At 45.5% G+C, this 17,656-nt stretch overlaps 1 protein-coding gene across 1 annotated transcript; it reads left to right on the top strand.

Annotated features, from left to right (window-relative positions):
* Window positions 1-10,196: 10,196 nt before the first annotated feature.
* On the top strand, window positions 10,197-11,809 carry LOC144160829 (uncharacterized). Its single transcript, XM_077691972.1, has one exon. It carries the CDS (start codon window positions 10,562-10,564, stop codon window positions 11,375-11,377), a length of 816 nt encoding a protein of 271 aa, XP_077548098.1. The 5' UTR covers window positions 10,197-10,561; the 3' UTR covers window positions 11,378-11,809.
* The last annotated feature ends 5,847 nt before the right edge of the window (window positions 11,810-17,656 follow it).

Raw genomic sequence — 17,656 nt, 5'->3', positions numbered from 1 at the left:
CGGATACACCGGACATCATTGTTTACAATTCAACGGATTTAGTGTCTTGAACCGCAGGTGTGGTTTTACCTACTAGTAACGAGCACATCTTGCCGTTTTCTGCTGGAGCCATTACGGGAGGAGATGTCTTTGTTGTGCCGTCTGCTCGTTTGCTCTCCCAGAGCATTAAAATCGCTGCGGCTCTTGTCTGATAAACGCAAGGTACCGCACTAATTGCTGTTCAGAATATGACACCAAAACCATTTCTGCCCTCCAAGGGTTGCACGATAATATCTGCTAATTAAGAAATTGCCGCTATTCTCCCGCCTGCCGTAACTCCAAATTGTCCACCCAATTCGATTTCTCCCTCCCCCACACTTCGTGTTGCTACCGTCATCAGCTCCGATCTCATTCCATCCAACAAAAATTCTTCTAGACGTGCTTTCGAAATGCCAAGTTTCCCTCGGGCTCCCCCTCTCTTTCCCAGACTTTTACCACAGAACAGTGCATAGAAACTGATGGCTCCGACATCGTTCACCGTCTTCCATTCAATGTATCAACACGGGAAAACAAAAGTATTTGAGAACAACTTGGCCGACTTGCTCAAGTGAAAAACTTTACGGGCCTCGGCAAGCGCGTTGTATTCACCTGTCGTCTTAGTGTAGAAGAAGGATGGCTTAGTGCGCTCCTGCGTTGATTACATAGCGCTAAATAAGAATACTCGGAATATAGTGCACCCTCCCCTTGACGATTCTCGGTACTTCCTTCAAACCACGAAGAATTTCCAAGGCTCGGCATACGGTGTTGGCAACGCAGCGTCTGCCTTATCTGACAGCCTCTACGAGTTCAACATGATGCTTTTCCCGCCGTGCAATGCTCCGGCCACGTTGGAACGGGTGGTGAATACAGTTATCCGTTGGCCCAAAGAGAAAACATGCTTCTGTTATCCTAAAGATATTGTCGTCTGCTCGTTCATGTTCTCCGACCACCTCAAGCGTTTGGCAGAAGTATTATCCTTCTATGCCCGGGCTGGGCGCCAGAAAATGAAAAGAATGCTTCTTTGCGCGTACGATTATGAAGGTATTGGGCCATGTGGTCAGCAAAGGGTGGTAAAACTTGATTCTGCCAAGATCGCCGGTTATGATTTTCCCTCGTACACTCCACTAAAAGATCTACGGAGCTTCCTCGGCTTGGTATCTTACTTTCGGAGCTTCGCGCGTACTTTCGCGGCCATAGTCGTCGTCCTCTAAACAAGCATTTAAAGTCTGGTACGCCGCACGACTGGTCGGGTGAACGTGAAGCAGGCTTCCAAGCTCAGAAAGACACTCTAACGTATCGACCTTTTCGGAGCCTTTTGATGAAAAGAGCCCCACAATACTTGACACGGACGCCCGCGTCCATGGCCTTGCCACTATCCTTCTCTGGCGGGACGACCATAATCAGGAAAAAAGTAGTTCCTATGCCAGAAATTCACTGGCAAGTGCAGAAGAAAACTACACCTTCACGGTTTAAAAATTCCTGTCAGGGGTGTGGGATGTTCAAAAATTCTGTCCATACCTCTACAGCCGCTGCTTCACCATCGTGACTGACCACCACGCTCTGCGCTGGTTGTCTTCCCTCAAGAATGTATCTCGATGCCTAGGCCACTGGGTTCTCCGGCTCTAGGTTCTCCGATGCCTAGACCACTGGGTTCTCCATCACGCAGTCTTGTCACCAGTGAATAGCGACGGCGCTCGATGACTTGACCTGATACGCTAAAACTGCTCCTATGTACGAGCCGGGCAGCTGCAGATATCGGTGAATTTACCCCGCTTCACATACTTTTGCGCCATGATTCACCGCTCCTATTTCTTAGCGACCGCGGACGAACCTTTCTGGAAACCATTGTTGATTACCCGCTGCATACCTCAAACATTTTGCACAAGACTACTTTCGGTTACCATCCCTGAACAAACGGCTTATCCGACCGTTCGCACCGAACCCGGTTCTGGTATATTATATCTATGAATATATGCCCCGAGTATCGCAACTGGGCATTATCCTCCTTTTTGTAACCTTTTCTTTTAACACTGTTTTTAGTGTACCGCTGACTACTCTTCATTTTTTGTCGTCTTCGGCCGCTCACCTTCCCATAACTTCGAGTCAACTTTCTTCTCCGATCGTGTTTCCTCAAACACACCATTCCTATGAGCGCTATATTTCACGGTTCGCATATTTTCAAGAACAACCAGAGTTGCACACTGCAGCTCATCAGCAAGTCAGTAAGACAAGGTACGACTCAACACATTCCTCCATTCGTTTTCCCCCTGGTGATGAAGTGCTCCTCTGGACACACAAAGGAAACTCCAGTCTTTGCGAGAAGTTCCTTCAGGGTTACGTCGGTTAATACGCCATCCTTGGAGAGGCGTCTCCAGTTAATTATCGCATACAACGGATAGGCCACGTAACAGAACGTTGTCACCGTGGGGTTGATATAGTAAATGTATCTCGTCTAAAGCACTTCAGACGATAAACTCAAGCGTGAATTGCGGCCAGGTGGCCGACTGCAGAAGGAGGGGACGTGTGAGCATCGTTGGTAATTCTACCGGTACCGCTTAGCACTGTCGCTTCTGGTGAAGGATCTTCGGACTGCTGTCAGTGTTTCCTCTTTATCTGTCTATTAACACCATCACTAGCAAACACGCTCTAACACTGCATCAGTAACTCTCGAAATACGTATGATCATGGTGTTTAGTCACTCGCTGCTCGCTCGAGCCTCCAAATAAACGGTCGTCCGGAAAATTGACCTTTTTGGTGCCTATTGCTCTTTCAATATATGTATGTATGTATGCATAAATATATGTAAGTATGTATGGGAGTGCGCGTGTGTGCGTGCGTGTGCGTGCGTGTGTGCGTGTGTGTGCGTGCGTGTTCGTGCGAGCGTCTGTGCGCGCGTGTGTGTTTTTGTGTGTGCTTCTGTGTGTGTGTTCGCGTGCGTGCGTGTGTGCGTGCTTCTGCATGCGTATGTGCTAACGTATGTGCGCTGATAGCCAACTAGAACGGTATACAGGGGCTCATTGAATGAGAACAGAACAGGAATTAGGCAGTGAAGTATGCCAAAAAAATCAAAGGGGATAATGTGGTCGCTCGCTAAGTGATAGTGACAGGAAGAATTTTATTAACCCCGCGAAACGACGGTTCAACGCATCGTGATATTGGCCCAGCGATGACCTGGGGTTATGCACTAATCTACAATACCGCAGTTTGGCCCGTTGGTGGTAGTCGCAACACTTGTCATTTTTGAGCGCACACAGGGCCTGGTGGTCTCCTAGTGGACTGTCCCCGCCTCTAGACTGCACTGCGCTTTGATGTTCCGGCGGGTATTTCTTGGAGATAGCTTCCGTCGGAAACATGGTGAAGTAGCACATGATGTTCCAATGGTCCGCCAAGCCCACGGCACAAACAATGCCCATTCCACTCGGATAGAGTTCTGCGTGAAGCACGTGCAGCACTGCCGGCCGGGGAGTAACCCGTTCTGAATCTGCGTTACGATGATGGCCTCCTCCCTAATGAGTGCCTTGCATGAAGGTGGCATTGTCCGCCCGAGCAACGTGATAACGCTGGGTAACTTTGCCATAACTTCTCATTCGCCCTTTTGTTTCCAACCATCACATGACAGGTCAGTTATTCCTCATGCAACTAATACAGATTTATTTTAAAGATGGCAAGAAAGTGAGAAAAATATGCCCACCCTGTGGAATCCAAAACCACGAGCTCCATCAACAATTTTGGGGTGATAGCCACTACGGTACACGCCAGGCTCTAGTCCTGTGCACTTTCTAGGCATTGTGTGAGGCCAGATGTTTCCGGCTCTTGGCGGTAGTAGCCCGCCCCCTCCCAGTACTCGGGGTAAATGTGAAGTTCTCGTTTTTCCCCGTGCTGTCACCAGAGCGTCCACGCCATGTCGAGAGCTGTAGCCCTGCTTTGTAGTCTTCACCTGCCTATGCAACAAGACTTCGAGAACAGAGACCCATGCAAGGCTATAAGCGTAAATATTGGTACAAAAGGTTGTCTGTTCTGGCTGGAAGCAGCGGCCAAGTTCAAAGCCGACGCCCGCGCTACGAACTCAAGACAAATAATGTATCTTCGGAAATAGACTGTAGCTTGACACGGGTTTCTAAAAGCGAAAACCAAGGGTCGTTTCCGTCCTCCATAAGATTGTTGGTTTTCTAAACAATTAACACGAACATGTTATTGTTCACCGCGTTGTTAACTCGGCGTCCCTTATGCATTTCGGGTGACCCGGTGTTTCGAATGCTGGTTTCTCGTTCCAAACGTTCCGGTGTAATTTCGGTGTAATTAAAAGTGGACGTTAAGAAAAAAAAGGCAATCTTTAAGAGGGGTTGTGGTACAGTTGCTTGTGGGAAGGTACTTGCAAACCCAAGCCTTTTGCTGTGTTTGCTTGGGGTATTGCTAAAATTTTAAGTTCTCTGACAATAATAATAGCAGTGTGTTCCAGACAGTATTATTTGTTAATTCATTGAGAAAGTCACTATTTTCCGCCCATTGGTATTTAAATTTTGACTGAAGTATATACAGCTTCAGTTCATCAAAGTCCTGGCGCGATGGCTTAAAATGCTACGGGATGGGTATTGGGAATTTTTTTAGAGTAGTTCCCTATCGACAGTATAGCCACCACCTCCGGTGTTGACTGGGTTCATACAAATGCTCTGTGTGACACAATGCGCAAAGTAACATATGCCCAATGTGAGAGGAAGTGTAAGAAAACATGGAATATTCTTCTAAACGTGTAGCTACCCGTGCAATTCACATTCCAATCTTTCGGGGAATGTCTACAAATCTTGCATCTGGGATAGAGGCGGGAGAACATAAGGTGTTCTGATACAGCATTTTTTGGATACAGCTAAATATCGTTTATATTCTTATTTTTAATGGTTAAACCTTCCTGCGTGCTCGAACATCTTGGTAAACCCTTCGCGACTGACTGAATTTGTGTGTTATTTATGCATAATATTGTTTTTGCATGGTATACATAAGCGAGACTATTTCAGATTTTATGCAGTATGGCAGTGGGTCAGGAGCTTTCGTTGGGAGCCTCTTTATTTTGCTACACGTTCTTTTAGATTACATGCACGTGCGTTGGCCTGATTAGGCAAGCTTTCGTGGTGCTTTGTGCTTGCAAGAGTGGGCATGTCTTCGTTTAGATGTTTTACACAGCCACCGAGGACACTACATGCTTTTTCACCCTGGTTGCTTGTGCTAAAGAGATCCCACGTTCGAAATGTTGAGGGCGATGGCTTGCGTAAACTACGGAGTGCCGCCGGTCCTGTTGGTTTAATAAAAACACTTGCAATTATACCATCGTCTGAATTACGGCCATTCCCAGGACGAATGTTATTGGCCCGCACTCTTGGCAACACGAAAAGAGCGTTCTCGCTCTGTTATCAACATTCGTTAACAATATAAAATAATGAGGGTAATATACCATTACCCACCCGAAGAAGATTTTTTTCATGTTGGCTACAGGTACCCTCGCAGCACTCCAGATTTCACTCGTGAATTAGATGAAAGCGTTCTATGCTTTCCAATCAATGCCCCACATGGTGACTTACTTACCGAACATTGGCTGGCTGAAAGAATCTTGAATAATTACAGCAAACACGAAAGTAAGAGATTTTCGTGATGTATTTTTAACTTTGTCATTACCAAACTGATATCCTAAACAACACAGCCGACTACTGAACTATCGACACATTTAAAATAGATATTATGAAAACAACCCATACAGCTTACAATGTACATACATCGTACTTACGTAAAATTACTGACCAGGAAGTTATTCGTACTTTCACTCTCGTACCGAAAACGCATCAAATTTCGACAAAACTATTCTGATGTTCAATGACAGCAACTCGATTTCCTGTCATCGCGCGATTTCCTGTCATCGTTTTTTTTCCAGTTTTTAAAGAGGATAGTCTTTCTTGGGCTACTTAAACCCATAAATTTTAGTCTTCCTGTAGGTCGGTCTGTCTGTCTGTCCGTGACTCGATTCAGCCTTCCTGCCAAAGTTAAATTGATATTGCGCATTATTCTTGTATACTCATAACCAAACATAAACGGCGAAGCCCGGGTATTGTGTTCATACTACTCAAGTTTGTTGAACAATTACAAGACATTACGCGAATATAGGACATAAAATTAGTACACAAGGAATATTTACATTGGTCCATTATAAAGAAATTCATAAATGGTTGCTTTTTCGATAGAAAAGGATATTCTACATCTACTGCAGAAAACCGGTGCCTCCTGGTGGCATATAAAAAAGCACGGAGAAACAGCATCGAAATGTTTCATGAGCTTGGTTCCACGTTCTGCTTGGAACGCACGTGGAGCACTGTTACGCGGTACTCTAAACCTTGTAGTCGCCTCCATTCACGCGCGTCTCCGCCGTACTGAAGCGCTCGCATCGAGGAACCCGGCCTGCATCTGCGCAACGCGGTAAATTCACATCGCATTCAGGAAACGTTTAGTGTGTCTAGATTGGGATGAGCGAGAATATACAGGAATGGCATGTCAGGTGTGCGGGAAAGCAAAGGGGTGCCTTTCCTTGGCAAGTGTCTACAAATACTATCGTTTTTGACGACATTTCATACGAAAGAAGCAGATACGCGGACAATTTTTTTTTCTCTTCTCTCCAGTAACTGTTCTCTCTTTCAGTAAGTGGTTAATTTTTAGGGACAGATGCATTGACCAATTTATTAACTTTATCTCCAAGATAAACTTGCCTCCTGACAAAAAATTACCTGTGGTCTTCATAGAGAAAAAAAAGAGAGCAAAATAAAAGAGGCGTGTCTTTCCTAAAAGCAAGTGCGTGAGGCTTTGACGCCTACTTCGCTGTAAAAAACGCATATTATTCAGCTATTCTCAGAGGAATACCACGGCAATATCTCTTCAATTCCAACAAAAACACTAAGGAGATCCTAGAAGATATAAACGCGCTGCCAAAACACTATATTATACTTACTCACGACCGAAGCGACTAAAACCTGACTGGAACACGGACGTTGTTGCCAGCATACTGTACAGACGCGTGCTGGCAACACTGTTTCGTCCTGACCACAACCGACACTGAACGCTGGCCCTCACGGCTACGCTGGCAACATTTACAACCCGCGCAGATCAAGGAACAAGTTCATGTTGCGTGCAGGTGACTTCAACCGTGATGGCCGCGCCTGCAATAATGGAGGGGAGAAACTTCCTTCCAAGAAGTAACCTCCCGTGCCTGTCAACATTCCTCTCATACCTGCCACAAAGGAGATGCCACCTCATTGTTGTGCTTGCGCACGTAGCAGTGCAGTTGCTTCGTGGCAGGAGCGAGTTGCAGAACATGGCCGGACGCGAGCAAGGACCAGGACCCTCCAGAGTGCGGCAAGATGAGTATCCCTGTAGTTTTTTGCAATTTAAAGTACAGTTCACAAAGTGCTCAAATAAGACACTTAAGAGCAAAGCATGCTGATGAGTCCGATGGCTTTGTTAAGAGCGCTGCTACGCCTTTTCTGTGTCACCTTTGTACTAGCGGAAAGTTCACTCATCGCGATGAGGTAATGCAGCACCACCAAAACCACCACGGGTTCGCGCCGGGATTCCGCACGTACAAATTTCACACAGTGCAAGGTGAGCGTGAAGCTTTTATCGTGTGACCAAATAGCGACTTTACTATTTATTTCAACATCGCAACCAAGAAATCTGAAAGAAGTCAAATATTTTCTTTTCAGTCACAGCTCGTACGTAAATTCCCAGTACTGCGTTTGTTAGATTCATGCTTAACGATAGTCTGTTACTTTTCGTATTTTATTTTGTTTTTGTACTTCTTTCTCAGTGTAACCTGAGAATTTTGTAGATCCTTTCGTGCTGTGTGTGCATGTTTCGTGATGTTCACATAGTATGACTTATCTTTCTAATGTGCTTATAGTGCAATTTTATTTTTGTTTAAATGAATATATGCTGCCACAAAGCTTGCATTGAAGGGGACTGGTACATCTGTCGGGTGTTCTGTAGTTTTTATTCCCAGTCTTGCTCCTTGTACTTCTTAGGAAAATTGAAATCTTTGATCTTACAAAACAACTTCAATGCTGCTTTTTTTCTCCTTCGTGCTAATCACTTGGCCCTGCGTGCCATGTTTTTATAATAGCTATTTTTTTCTGACACAGCCACGCACAGATAATCTTTGGCTGTTTTTGCTCCTTATACAGGGGTGCTGCTTTGGGGTAAAAGTAACAAAGCATGATGTTAAAGATTCCCAGGTAGTCAAAAATAACCTATAGGCCTTCGCTACGGTGCGCCTGATTGCCTGTGTAGTGTCGGTTCGTTAAACGTCACAATCGATTATTAACGAAGCATGAAGTACGATTAACCAAGACTTTCTGATGCAGTAGACTCACAATGATTCAAACTCGGATAATTCAAACTTTCAATTATTTTATAACCTTCAAACTGACTAACTTCACAAATTCGGTTAATTCCTACTTTTTGCTTTTCCTTGCTGGAAAATATGTTCTGCATTTGCCGCTTCTAGCTGCACATTTGAGTCCTTATAAGCACTAATGCCTGTATACAAGTGTCAGAGTGCAACCGCGTCTCAATTCCGGCACAAAGAAACAAAAAAAAAACTTGTGTCAGGCAGTGAACACTGTCAAGGAAATGTTGCCAGCACAGTGCAGAAGTGACAGTGAAGAAACACATCCAACAGAGGAAGAACCACCCATAACATCTGCATGGGGCTTTTAGTACAGTGCACTTGCTAGCATCAAAAACTATTTTGAATTCCCATACAAAGACATAGGATTCATCAATTCATGATCTTTTTTTTCTTTCAAAGTGAATGGCATTTCAGAATTGCATGCAAGTGTTGTACAGTAAAAGCTTGTTATTTCAACTGGAAGGGGGCCATAAAATTGTTCGAATTAGTGGGTGGGCAGTACAATGAATTGACATCGCACCACACTGCGCAGGCAGAACACCAAAGATGCCACTTCTGGACCCGTTATTCTGATTTCGTAAATATTGTTTATGGATCTCGAACTGCAAACGAAATTATTGACCATTCGGTTGGTTCTATGCCAGAAACAGGCACTTACATGCATTCATGTCAGCAGCGGGCTGTAATGTTGAAATAATGATGCTGTTTATGCTCGGAAGCCCGTTTTGTTTGGGTTTGCAACTCATTGTAATTTCTCTGGGCCGAATTGTTCTGCGAGGACCAATGGAAACCAGAGGATCATAGTTGGAATCAACCGTTATGGATATCAAAGAGTTTGAATTATGGGGAGTTTTCTCCCATTGAAATATACAGGGCTGTGCTGGGACCAGGACGTCAGTTTGAATTACCTGTAAGTTCAAATTAGCGAGCTTTTACTGTATTATCAAACATACGTGTTGTATTACAACACAAGTTGGTAGGCTGGCCTGAGTCACATTTATGAGAACCTCTTATAAATATAACGTCTGAATATACATACAAAATCTTTGGGTTGCTTCAAGTCTGCTTTATCATGAATCTACTGTGTTTGAAATTATTGTTTTTTTTCTTCTGCTCATAGAATTTGAGGCTTGGAAGTGCCAGGAGGAGACAAGTACCATGGCACACTTTGTTGCCTCAGGTGGGCCACGGCCCCTCAAGACCGGGTTGGTAAGGAAGTACCTAGTGTGCCACCGCTCTGGTTCACACACGATGAAGTTGAAGCCCCCGCGGGGTCATAAACAAAAGGGCAGCGTAAGGTGCAACAAGCATTGTTTCACAACCATGGTGGTTAGCATTAAGGATGATAAGGTGAAAGTGAAGAACCAGGCGGAGCACTACGGACATGAAAAGGAAGCTTGTTTTCAGCGAGTGCTCATGTGTAGCAGGTGAAAGCTAAACTGGAGCTGGGAGTGCCACCAAAGTCACTTGTTTCAGAAGCAAAAGCAAGTGCCAAGAACGAGGGCATAAACGAAACACATCTCTTGGATGCAAAGTCGATTCGGAACATTAGGACAACGTTCAACATTGGCTTCAATGAGAAGAGATATGCAGACGATTTCATAGGCCTTGAAATCTGGATTGATGAACATTAAAAAACTCTGAGGAGTCTCTTGTTCTGTATGCAGATACAGATGCCCTGCATCGAAAGAGCATGGATACATTTGAAATGGCACTAATGAGCCCTTTGCAGAAAGACCTTCTTCTTGAGTATGGGCAAGATGTCGTCTGCATTGACTCGACTCACGGCACAACTGCATACCCCCTGCAGCTCACGACGCTCTGGTGCGTGCAGGTAATGGGTCAGGAATTCCGTGCGCCTACCTTCTTTGAAAAAGTGTCTCAAAAGAGACAATGAAAAGGTTCTTTGAGGATATCAAAGCTAGGATTGGCAAGTCACTGAGCTGCAGAGCATTCATGTCAGATGCAGCCCCAGCTTACCACAAAGAATGGGAGGAAGTAATGGGTGCTCCAGAGAAGCGCTTGCTTTGCATTTGGCATGTGCGACGGAATTAGACTGCTCAACTAACCGCATGAATCAGTTCTTCTGACAAGCGAAAAGACATGAGCCAGAAGCTCGAGACATTGATCAGTTGTACGGATCAGCAAGAGTTTTCCACCATGCAGCTGCATATTTTGGCCCACGGAGCTGACCCTGATCTTGCTGATTTCGTGAAGTACTTTGCAAAGCAATGTGCCCAGAACCAAGAGATGTGGGGATACTGCTTTAGAGAAGGCATTCACCTGAACACTAACAACTACCTTGAGTTCATGCATAATGAGCTGAAAACAAGCTACCTTGAAGGTAAGCACAACACACGACTGGACAAGCTGTTGTGGGTGTTGGTCAAGCTCCCCCATGACCTACTCATGAAGCCGGTTATTTCCAAAGTAAATCCCAATGCAGACCACAGATGTTCAGCAAAATTCAAAAGGCACAGAGAAGCCTTGAAAATTCAAGATGATAATGATGTTTCACAGCTTTGTGAAGGAGAGTGGGTTGTTGTGGCTCAGGCCCATTTTCGGGATCAGTACGCTGTTTGCTCGCTGGACACTGAGTGCGCAGGTTGTTACCTGAGCTGCCAGTACTGTAGTGCTTGCCTGCACAAGTTCAAGTGCTCATGCCTGGACTTTCGCATGCACAGCAGCGTTTGCAAACACATTCATGCCGTGGCACTCTGGCAGGTGAACCAGAAAAGCCCGCCTGAAAGTGAAAACAACGGCTACGGAGCACTTCCTTCATCATCTGCAAGTAACCAGCCGCTGCTGGATTCTAAAAACAATGATGACTTATCAATTCCTTCGTCATCTACTAGTAGCCAGTTGCTGCAGGACCCTCAGTCACTAATCAAGCGCATCGAAATCAGGGAGACTCTTTAGGTTCAAGGCAACCATGAAATGGGGAGTATTAAAACAAAACTTGCTGCAGTTGTCCAAGCATTTCAAGCCAAGGATTCAATTGACTCCGCTTCAGCAAAATTGGCTCATAACTATCTGGTTGGACTTTTCAGGCTTGCAAAACAGTCTACGCATAAAGGGTTGCTGCCCGCTCGCACTCCTGCAAACAAAAAACTGGAAAAACAGCCAAGCAGTTGGGTTTCCAAAAACGCACTTCACATAGTGCATCTGCTTCTGGCGGACCTGCCACAGTTTGGAAGCGGCATTACATTTTCCAGCAAGCAAGCGAAGGTGGAGAAGTGCCTGTGATTCTCACGGGAATTTCCCATAACTATTTACCCTAGCTTCTTTCGCAGTGTATTGAAATTATGTGCGCATCGTACTGAACGTAGGAGAAATAGAGTGGATGGTTAATGGAATAATTGTAAAAAAAATTACATGAAAGGTCTTGCAAACAGAAATACATCTTGGCAGAAAATTTAATTGAAAGTAATACTTGGTATTTTTTGGCTTAGTTGAAGTAAGGCATAGCTCATGTTAGAGGGACGACACGTGCTTTGAGGCAATATGTGTGTCCTTGTGTACGTGAGCTATTGCAAGCTTTGTCATTCATTATGATTGGTCGTAATGCGTTTCTAACTGTTTCAGTGAAAGTTCCCAAAGGACTTGCTTGCCCATGATTATTTACGCAACACACTGCACCCTACATGCAATAGGAAAAAAGGAGTACCTGCTCCTGGTTGCAATGCAGAAGTTATATTAGTTGCCCACTGTATGGGCAAGATAGCGCAGGTTGTGGTTTGTTTTACAAGGAAGAAAAGTTTGACTTTGCTTGTCATGTCTGCTTTTTATGAGGTTTGCTAGCTTGAAAGGGAATTTTGAGCCGCTTGATAAGTTTGGAGTTGTTAGCGTCAATTTACTTACATAACATTTGTTCGTGAATAAACATTTTTTTCCTCAATATCCTTTGCAAGCAGTATTCATAAACTCTCCTGTGATTTTAATTTTTACAGAACTGTAGTTGTGTTAAAACGCCACTTTGAAGGCACCGCACCATGATGTGAATCCAGAGGGATGTGTGCATCTTGCAGCACAGCCAATTTGTCATTTGCATCAGTAGTTGTAATTGAATAAAGTGTAATTTTTAACTTTGGTGTAAGTTTAATCAGGGGAATGAATAATGTATTTTAAGTTTTTACAGGTTTTCTTTTACTTGTCGAAATGGAGGTTAAACAGAATTCATTGGCCTGGTGTGCATTTTGAGTGTCGTCTATAAAGCCAACACTTTAGTGAGTGCTGATTGATTAAAACAACTAACCTAGTCTGCACATCGCTGCAGCCAGACGTAAATGAATATGTCATGTGAGTTAAATCGACATCAACATCAGGGTTCTTTTGTTGTTTAACCAGTGCAGGGAACTAGAACTGCTTTATTTCAATTACTTGCAACCTTGCGAGGTCTCATTTGTTTTTATATCTTGATAAGCAACCTGAGGAACAGTAACGAAAGGCATTATGAGAGAACCCTAGCAATCTTAATTATGTTATGTCATTACCACTAAAGATATTGCCTTCACGCTTGCTTGCACTAGTTATTAGTGTGCTTAACCGGTCCTTTTCAGTGAAGGGCTGATGAGTGTTTGCTTTTTTGTGAAGACGAAACACTTCTTGTTGCACACCATACCTGGGTAGTGATTGATGAAATACACTTCTAATGTTACAAGCTATGTTACCATAAAGTTCCGAGAGAATGCCCTCCCCCAAAACATCACCCTCCCTTAAAATTGCACTAGCTTCAACGCTCCCAATGTTCGGAGAGCTCCCCCCACGAAAGTCGCCGATGTCTTGATTTTGAACAAGAGACACAACCCGACCGCTTTTTTGGTTGACATCTGTGCAGCTTTGGTCGACAGTGGGGCAACGTTTTTTTTTTACTTTTTCACACCTGACTCGAAGGATCGCCCATCCTGTATATTTTAACTGGGTATCTCTGCAGTTTGGGTGAGCGTTCTGTTGGGACTTTACGGACATGTATCTTCATTGTGCTGTTTTATTCAACCAAGAAGCAAATACAACATGGTTATTGATTGGTCTAGTTGATGCGGCATCTTGGGTTTCCATGTGTAATTTTATGGAGGCAGTGTTTTACATTTCTCATTCATAATACTTTTCGAGGAAGTGCTCGTGTCATTCTCTAAATGCAAGCACCCTTTCAGGAATGTGTAAATGTTGCATTGTCATTGAAGGGGATAGTTTTCATCGAGAACAACCTGTGTGGATGCAGCTATGCCCCACATGCACATCTAAAATTGCTAATTGCTTCATCTGTCTGTTTTATGTTTGATTAGCTGTTTGATACGTAGTGCGCATAAAAATATGCTACTCCCTTTACAGAACGTGCTGTTGGGCTAGGACCTAAATGGAAGGTTTAGCGTAATAAACAGGAGGACGGTGGCAAACGTGACAGGCGCTACTAACAACTGAGTTTATTTTGAAAAGCCCAAACATATAAATAGCAGGCATGCACTGAAGAAAAAGAAAGGAAAGGGAAAAAAATTACACACATCACGGTCATCTGGCGAACATCAGGAAATAGTATGTAGAAATGCAGTTTCCTTATCATAAATAGAAAGCGACGGTACACTTACGCACATGGGCCCTTTTCTTTTTATGACAAAACCCTTGGCAACCTCTTGCGGTAGCATCTCTGCTCCTTTCGATTATTTTTGTTTTGTCCAGATTGAGTGTACAGATTGGGTTTACAGAATCACAACCTTTACAATGTTGTGGCAAGTGCAAACCAGTTTTATTTTTTATCGACAAGGCATGTTCTCTGAGGTGGTCATTAATGCATCGGCCGGTTTGGCCGATATACACTTTACCACAAATCAGAGGGATCTCGTACACAACACCAATCGCACACTTAATAAACGTCGTGACATGCTTCTTCTCGCATTTTTTGCTTTTCATCTCTGGCGCTATTCTTGAGTACAGCGTGGCAAGTTTCAAGGGAGCTGAAAACACAACCGGTATGCTGTACTTGGAAGCGACCTTCTTAAGGCTGTGTGCAACTCGGTGCGAGTACGGTATGACCGCAGGCCTCGGCTCATTTTCCCAGTGCTCAGCATTAGCCCTTTGAGGGGCACCTTTCGTTTTCTTTAGCAAACCCTCCGCCACGGCGGTAAGAGTTGAGCCCGGAACGCCAGCAGCTTAAAGCCTGGCCATTTTATGGTCAAAACTGCTGCCCATGGCATACTCACACGATTTGTACAGGGCAGACTGAAGGCACATAGTGGCAATGGCACGCTTTACAGTTTTAGAATGAGCGGAATCGAAAGGCAATAGTTCCTTGGAGGTTCTACCCCACCTCCCACCACCCACCACCCCACAACGAGTTTCTTGATTTTAATGCAAGAAACTCGTTGTGGGGTGGTGATGTGGTGAACACACGGGGGCAGCAGTTGGCGCAGTTCATTAGCTCGCGGCAGCTGCGGATCCTGAATGACCCGAATTCTCTGTCTACGTTTGTCACCGACTACACAGAAACATGGATTGACGTCACGTTGACTGCTGGACCAGTCTGGTCTTCTGGAGTTTTCTGGACAGTTCGGGACACCCCGACCCTGTCGGATCACCGTTTCATCGTCTTTGGTATAGAAGACGTTCCAATTGAGCGAATGAAGCGGTTAACCAAAGCTTCCGAGTCTCGTCTGGTAGAGGAATTGCTACAGGATCCCTGGTTCCACACTGTATCTTCTACTGGTATGGCATCTCCGGAGAGTCTGGATGGCATCGTCAATGTGTTTTATGCGAAAGTCGACTGCCTGAGGAAGCGATTGGAGCGGCTGCCAAAACGTCACAGGGGAAATGCTTGGTGGACCGATGAATTGGCTCGGGAACGCTCGTCTGTGAGAGCAATGCGTCGGAGGTACCAGATGTGTCGTGATCCCCTCCTCCGTGCTGATCTCAGATTTTGGTATTACAAGGTACTCGCTGAGTACAAAAGGCACATCGAGGTAGCAAAAGATGAAGCCGTAAGAAGAAGGTGCACTGCAGCCTCCCGTAGGAATTTATTTGGAATTCCCTTCAAAATTGCTTTTTAAAAGTTTTCGCCTCCTTCCGTTCTGCCCCCGCTTCACTCATCTGACATCTCATCTACTTCCTCCACTTTACAATCGGCAGCGTTACTGCTAAGAACTCTTCTGCCAACTGATGATTCTGAAGGCGATACCCTTGCCCATCTGGCTATGAGGACGCTGATACGCCGGACAGCATACGCGCAAACAACTACGGATTACGAATTCACTATGAACGAACTGCGACTGGCTGCTAGGAATTTAAATTTAAATTCCGCGCCTGGACCTGATGGTATTACGACCAGTATGTTGGCCCTTCTTGTTGGGCATGCTTCCCCGTTTTTGCTGTCCGTGTTTAATGCGTGCCTATCCCTCGGCCATTTCCCGTCGGTCTGGAAAGAAGCGAGGGTTATTTTTCTTCTGAAACCGAACCGCCCGCCGCAAGACCCCTCTTCATACCGCACCATTTGCATTTCATCTCTACTCGGTAAGTTACTGGAACGCATGCTGAACGGTCGACTTTACTTCTTCCTGCACACGTCCAGCCTACTGCACGAACATCAGTATGGATTCACTCAGGGACAGAGTGCGACATCGGCGCTGCACAACCTGCGCTTGCTTCTCCAGGCTTGCCGTGAAGAGGGATCGTTGGCTCTGCTCATTTCATTGGACTTTAAAGGAGCGTTTGATTCAATTTGGCACCCTTTCTTGCTTTACTTCCTGCGAGCCCACCGCTGCCCTTTTAACATTTACCGCTTGCTTGAATCCTTCTTACATGGAAGATCGGTGCACTACAGAAGTCATGCGGGGAGTGTGCGTGTCCAGACAACGATGGGCAGCCCCCAGGGCTCACCTTTGAGCCCGCTATTGTGGAACATCGCGATTCATGACCTACTGTGCCTTCCTGTACCACCTAATGTGCATATTCAGGCCTACGCTGACGATACAGTAGTCGTAATCAAGGGAGGTACACGGCGGGCGCTTGAGAATCTCGCCAACGAGACTCTAGAGAAAATATTAAAATGGACGGGTGCTGCGAAGTTAAAATTGAACCCCACCAAGTGTACATGTCTGCTGGTATCGAGAGGACAGAGAGGTGCACAGCGGAAGCCGACCATTAAGCTGAGCGGCACGACTTTGCGGCAAGTCACTGAGATGAAGCTCTTGGGTGTGGTGTTCGATAGCCACTTGACCTTTGTTGCCCACACGAATCATTTGCGGAACCGCATTGAGAAGATGTCCGCCGCCCTCATCGGTTTTTCGCGTCTTCATTCCTTTCTGGACCGCAGTCACCTTCGCCTTCTTTACCACAGAGCAATTTTGCCGACTGTAACTTATGCTGCAGCGGCATGGTGGGGTGATCATCAGCACCATTTGTTAAAAGCTAAAATTCACTCCTTGATGCGTTCGTCACTGTTTGTGGTCACCGGAGCTTACACCACAACTAGAACCGCGGCGCTGGAAGTATTGGCAAACTCCCTTCCGCTGTCGATCGTCTTGGACATCGAGACAGGTCTTTTCGATTTGTTTCACCGGCGGCAGTCCACTGAGCTGCATGGAACACACATCTTCCCGGGCGAGGTGGAACATCCTCTTCTCTGGACCTGCTGTCATCCCGCTCTACGCTTGGCGATTCCACAACGCAGGATAGACTGCCGTACAGCTAAGAAGATAAAGTTGAGCCCTGGTTTACATGCGTACACAGACGCCTCTTTTACCACGACATCTGCCGGTGCAGCGTTCGTTGTGCTCAGCTCGTCTGATGAGGTTTTGGTGACGCAAAGGTTTCGAATTTTGCCACCGACCAGCTCTGATGGCGCAGAAGCTATTGCCTTACACCGTTTGTTCCTCTACCTCAACAACAACAAGCCCTCCTGTCCCGTTTTCATTTATTCTGACTGTCTGTCCTTGCTTTTGGCTTTAGGAGATCCTTTCAACCCCTCGGAAACTGTTCATGAAATTCAAGTAAACTATCAATCACTGGCTTCTTCCGTTCCAGTCTCCCTCTTCCACGTTCCCAGCCACTCCGGTGTGTGGGGCAATGAGCTCGCCGATCTCGTCGCTACAAGTGCGGCAACTAGGGGTGCAGAAGTGGAGGGGCGTACTTCGAAGCGAATTGTAAGAGCACGGCTCTTGAAGGTAGGTCGGCTGGAGTGGCAACGTAGGTGGAGCTCCGACAACACAG

The sequence above is a fragment of the Haemaphysalis longicornis genome, unplaced genomic scaffold, assembly GCF_048455015.1.
Source record: "Haemaphysalis longicornis isolate Haplotype H1 unplaced genomic scaffold, Haemaphysalis longicornis Haplotype H1 scaffold_11, whole genome shotgun sequence".
Taxonomy (NCBI): Eukaryota; Metazoa; Arthropoda; class Arachnida; order Ixodida; family Ixodidae; genus Haemaphysalis; species Haemaphysalis longicornis.
This window is presented reverse-complemented; position numbering and strand designations above follow the sequence as displayed.

Coding starts and splice junctions, on each gene's coding strand:
- LOC144160829 (XM_077691972.1), top strand. CDS start 10,562: ATGAGCCAGAAGCTCGAGACATTGATCAGTTGTACGGATCAGCAAGAG.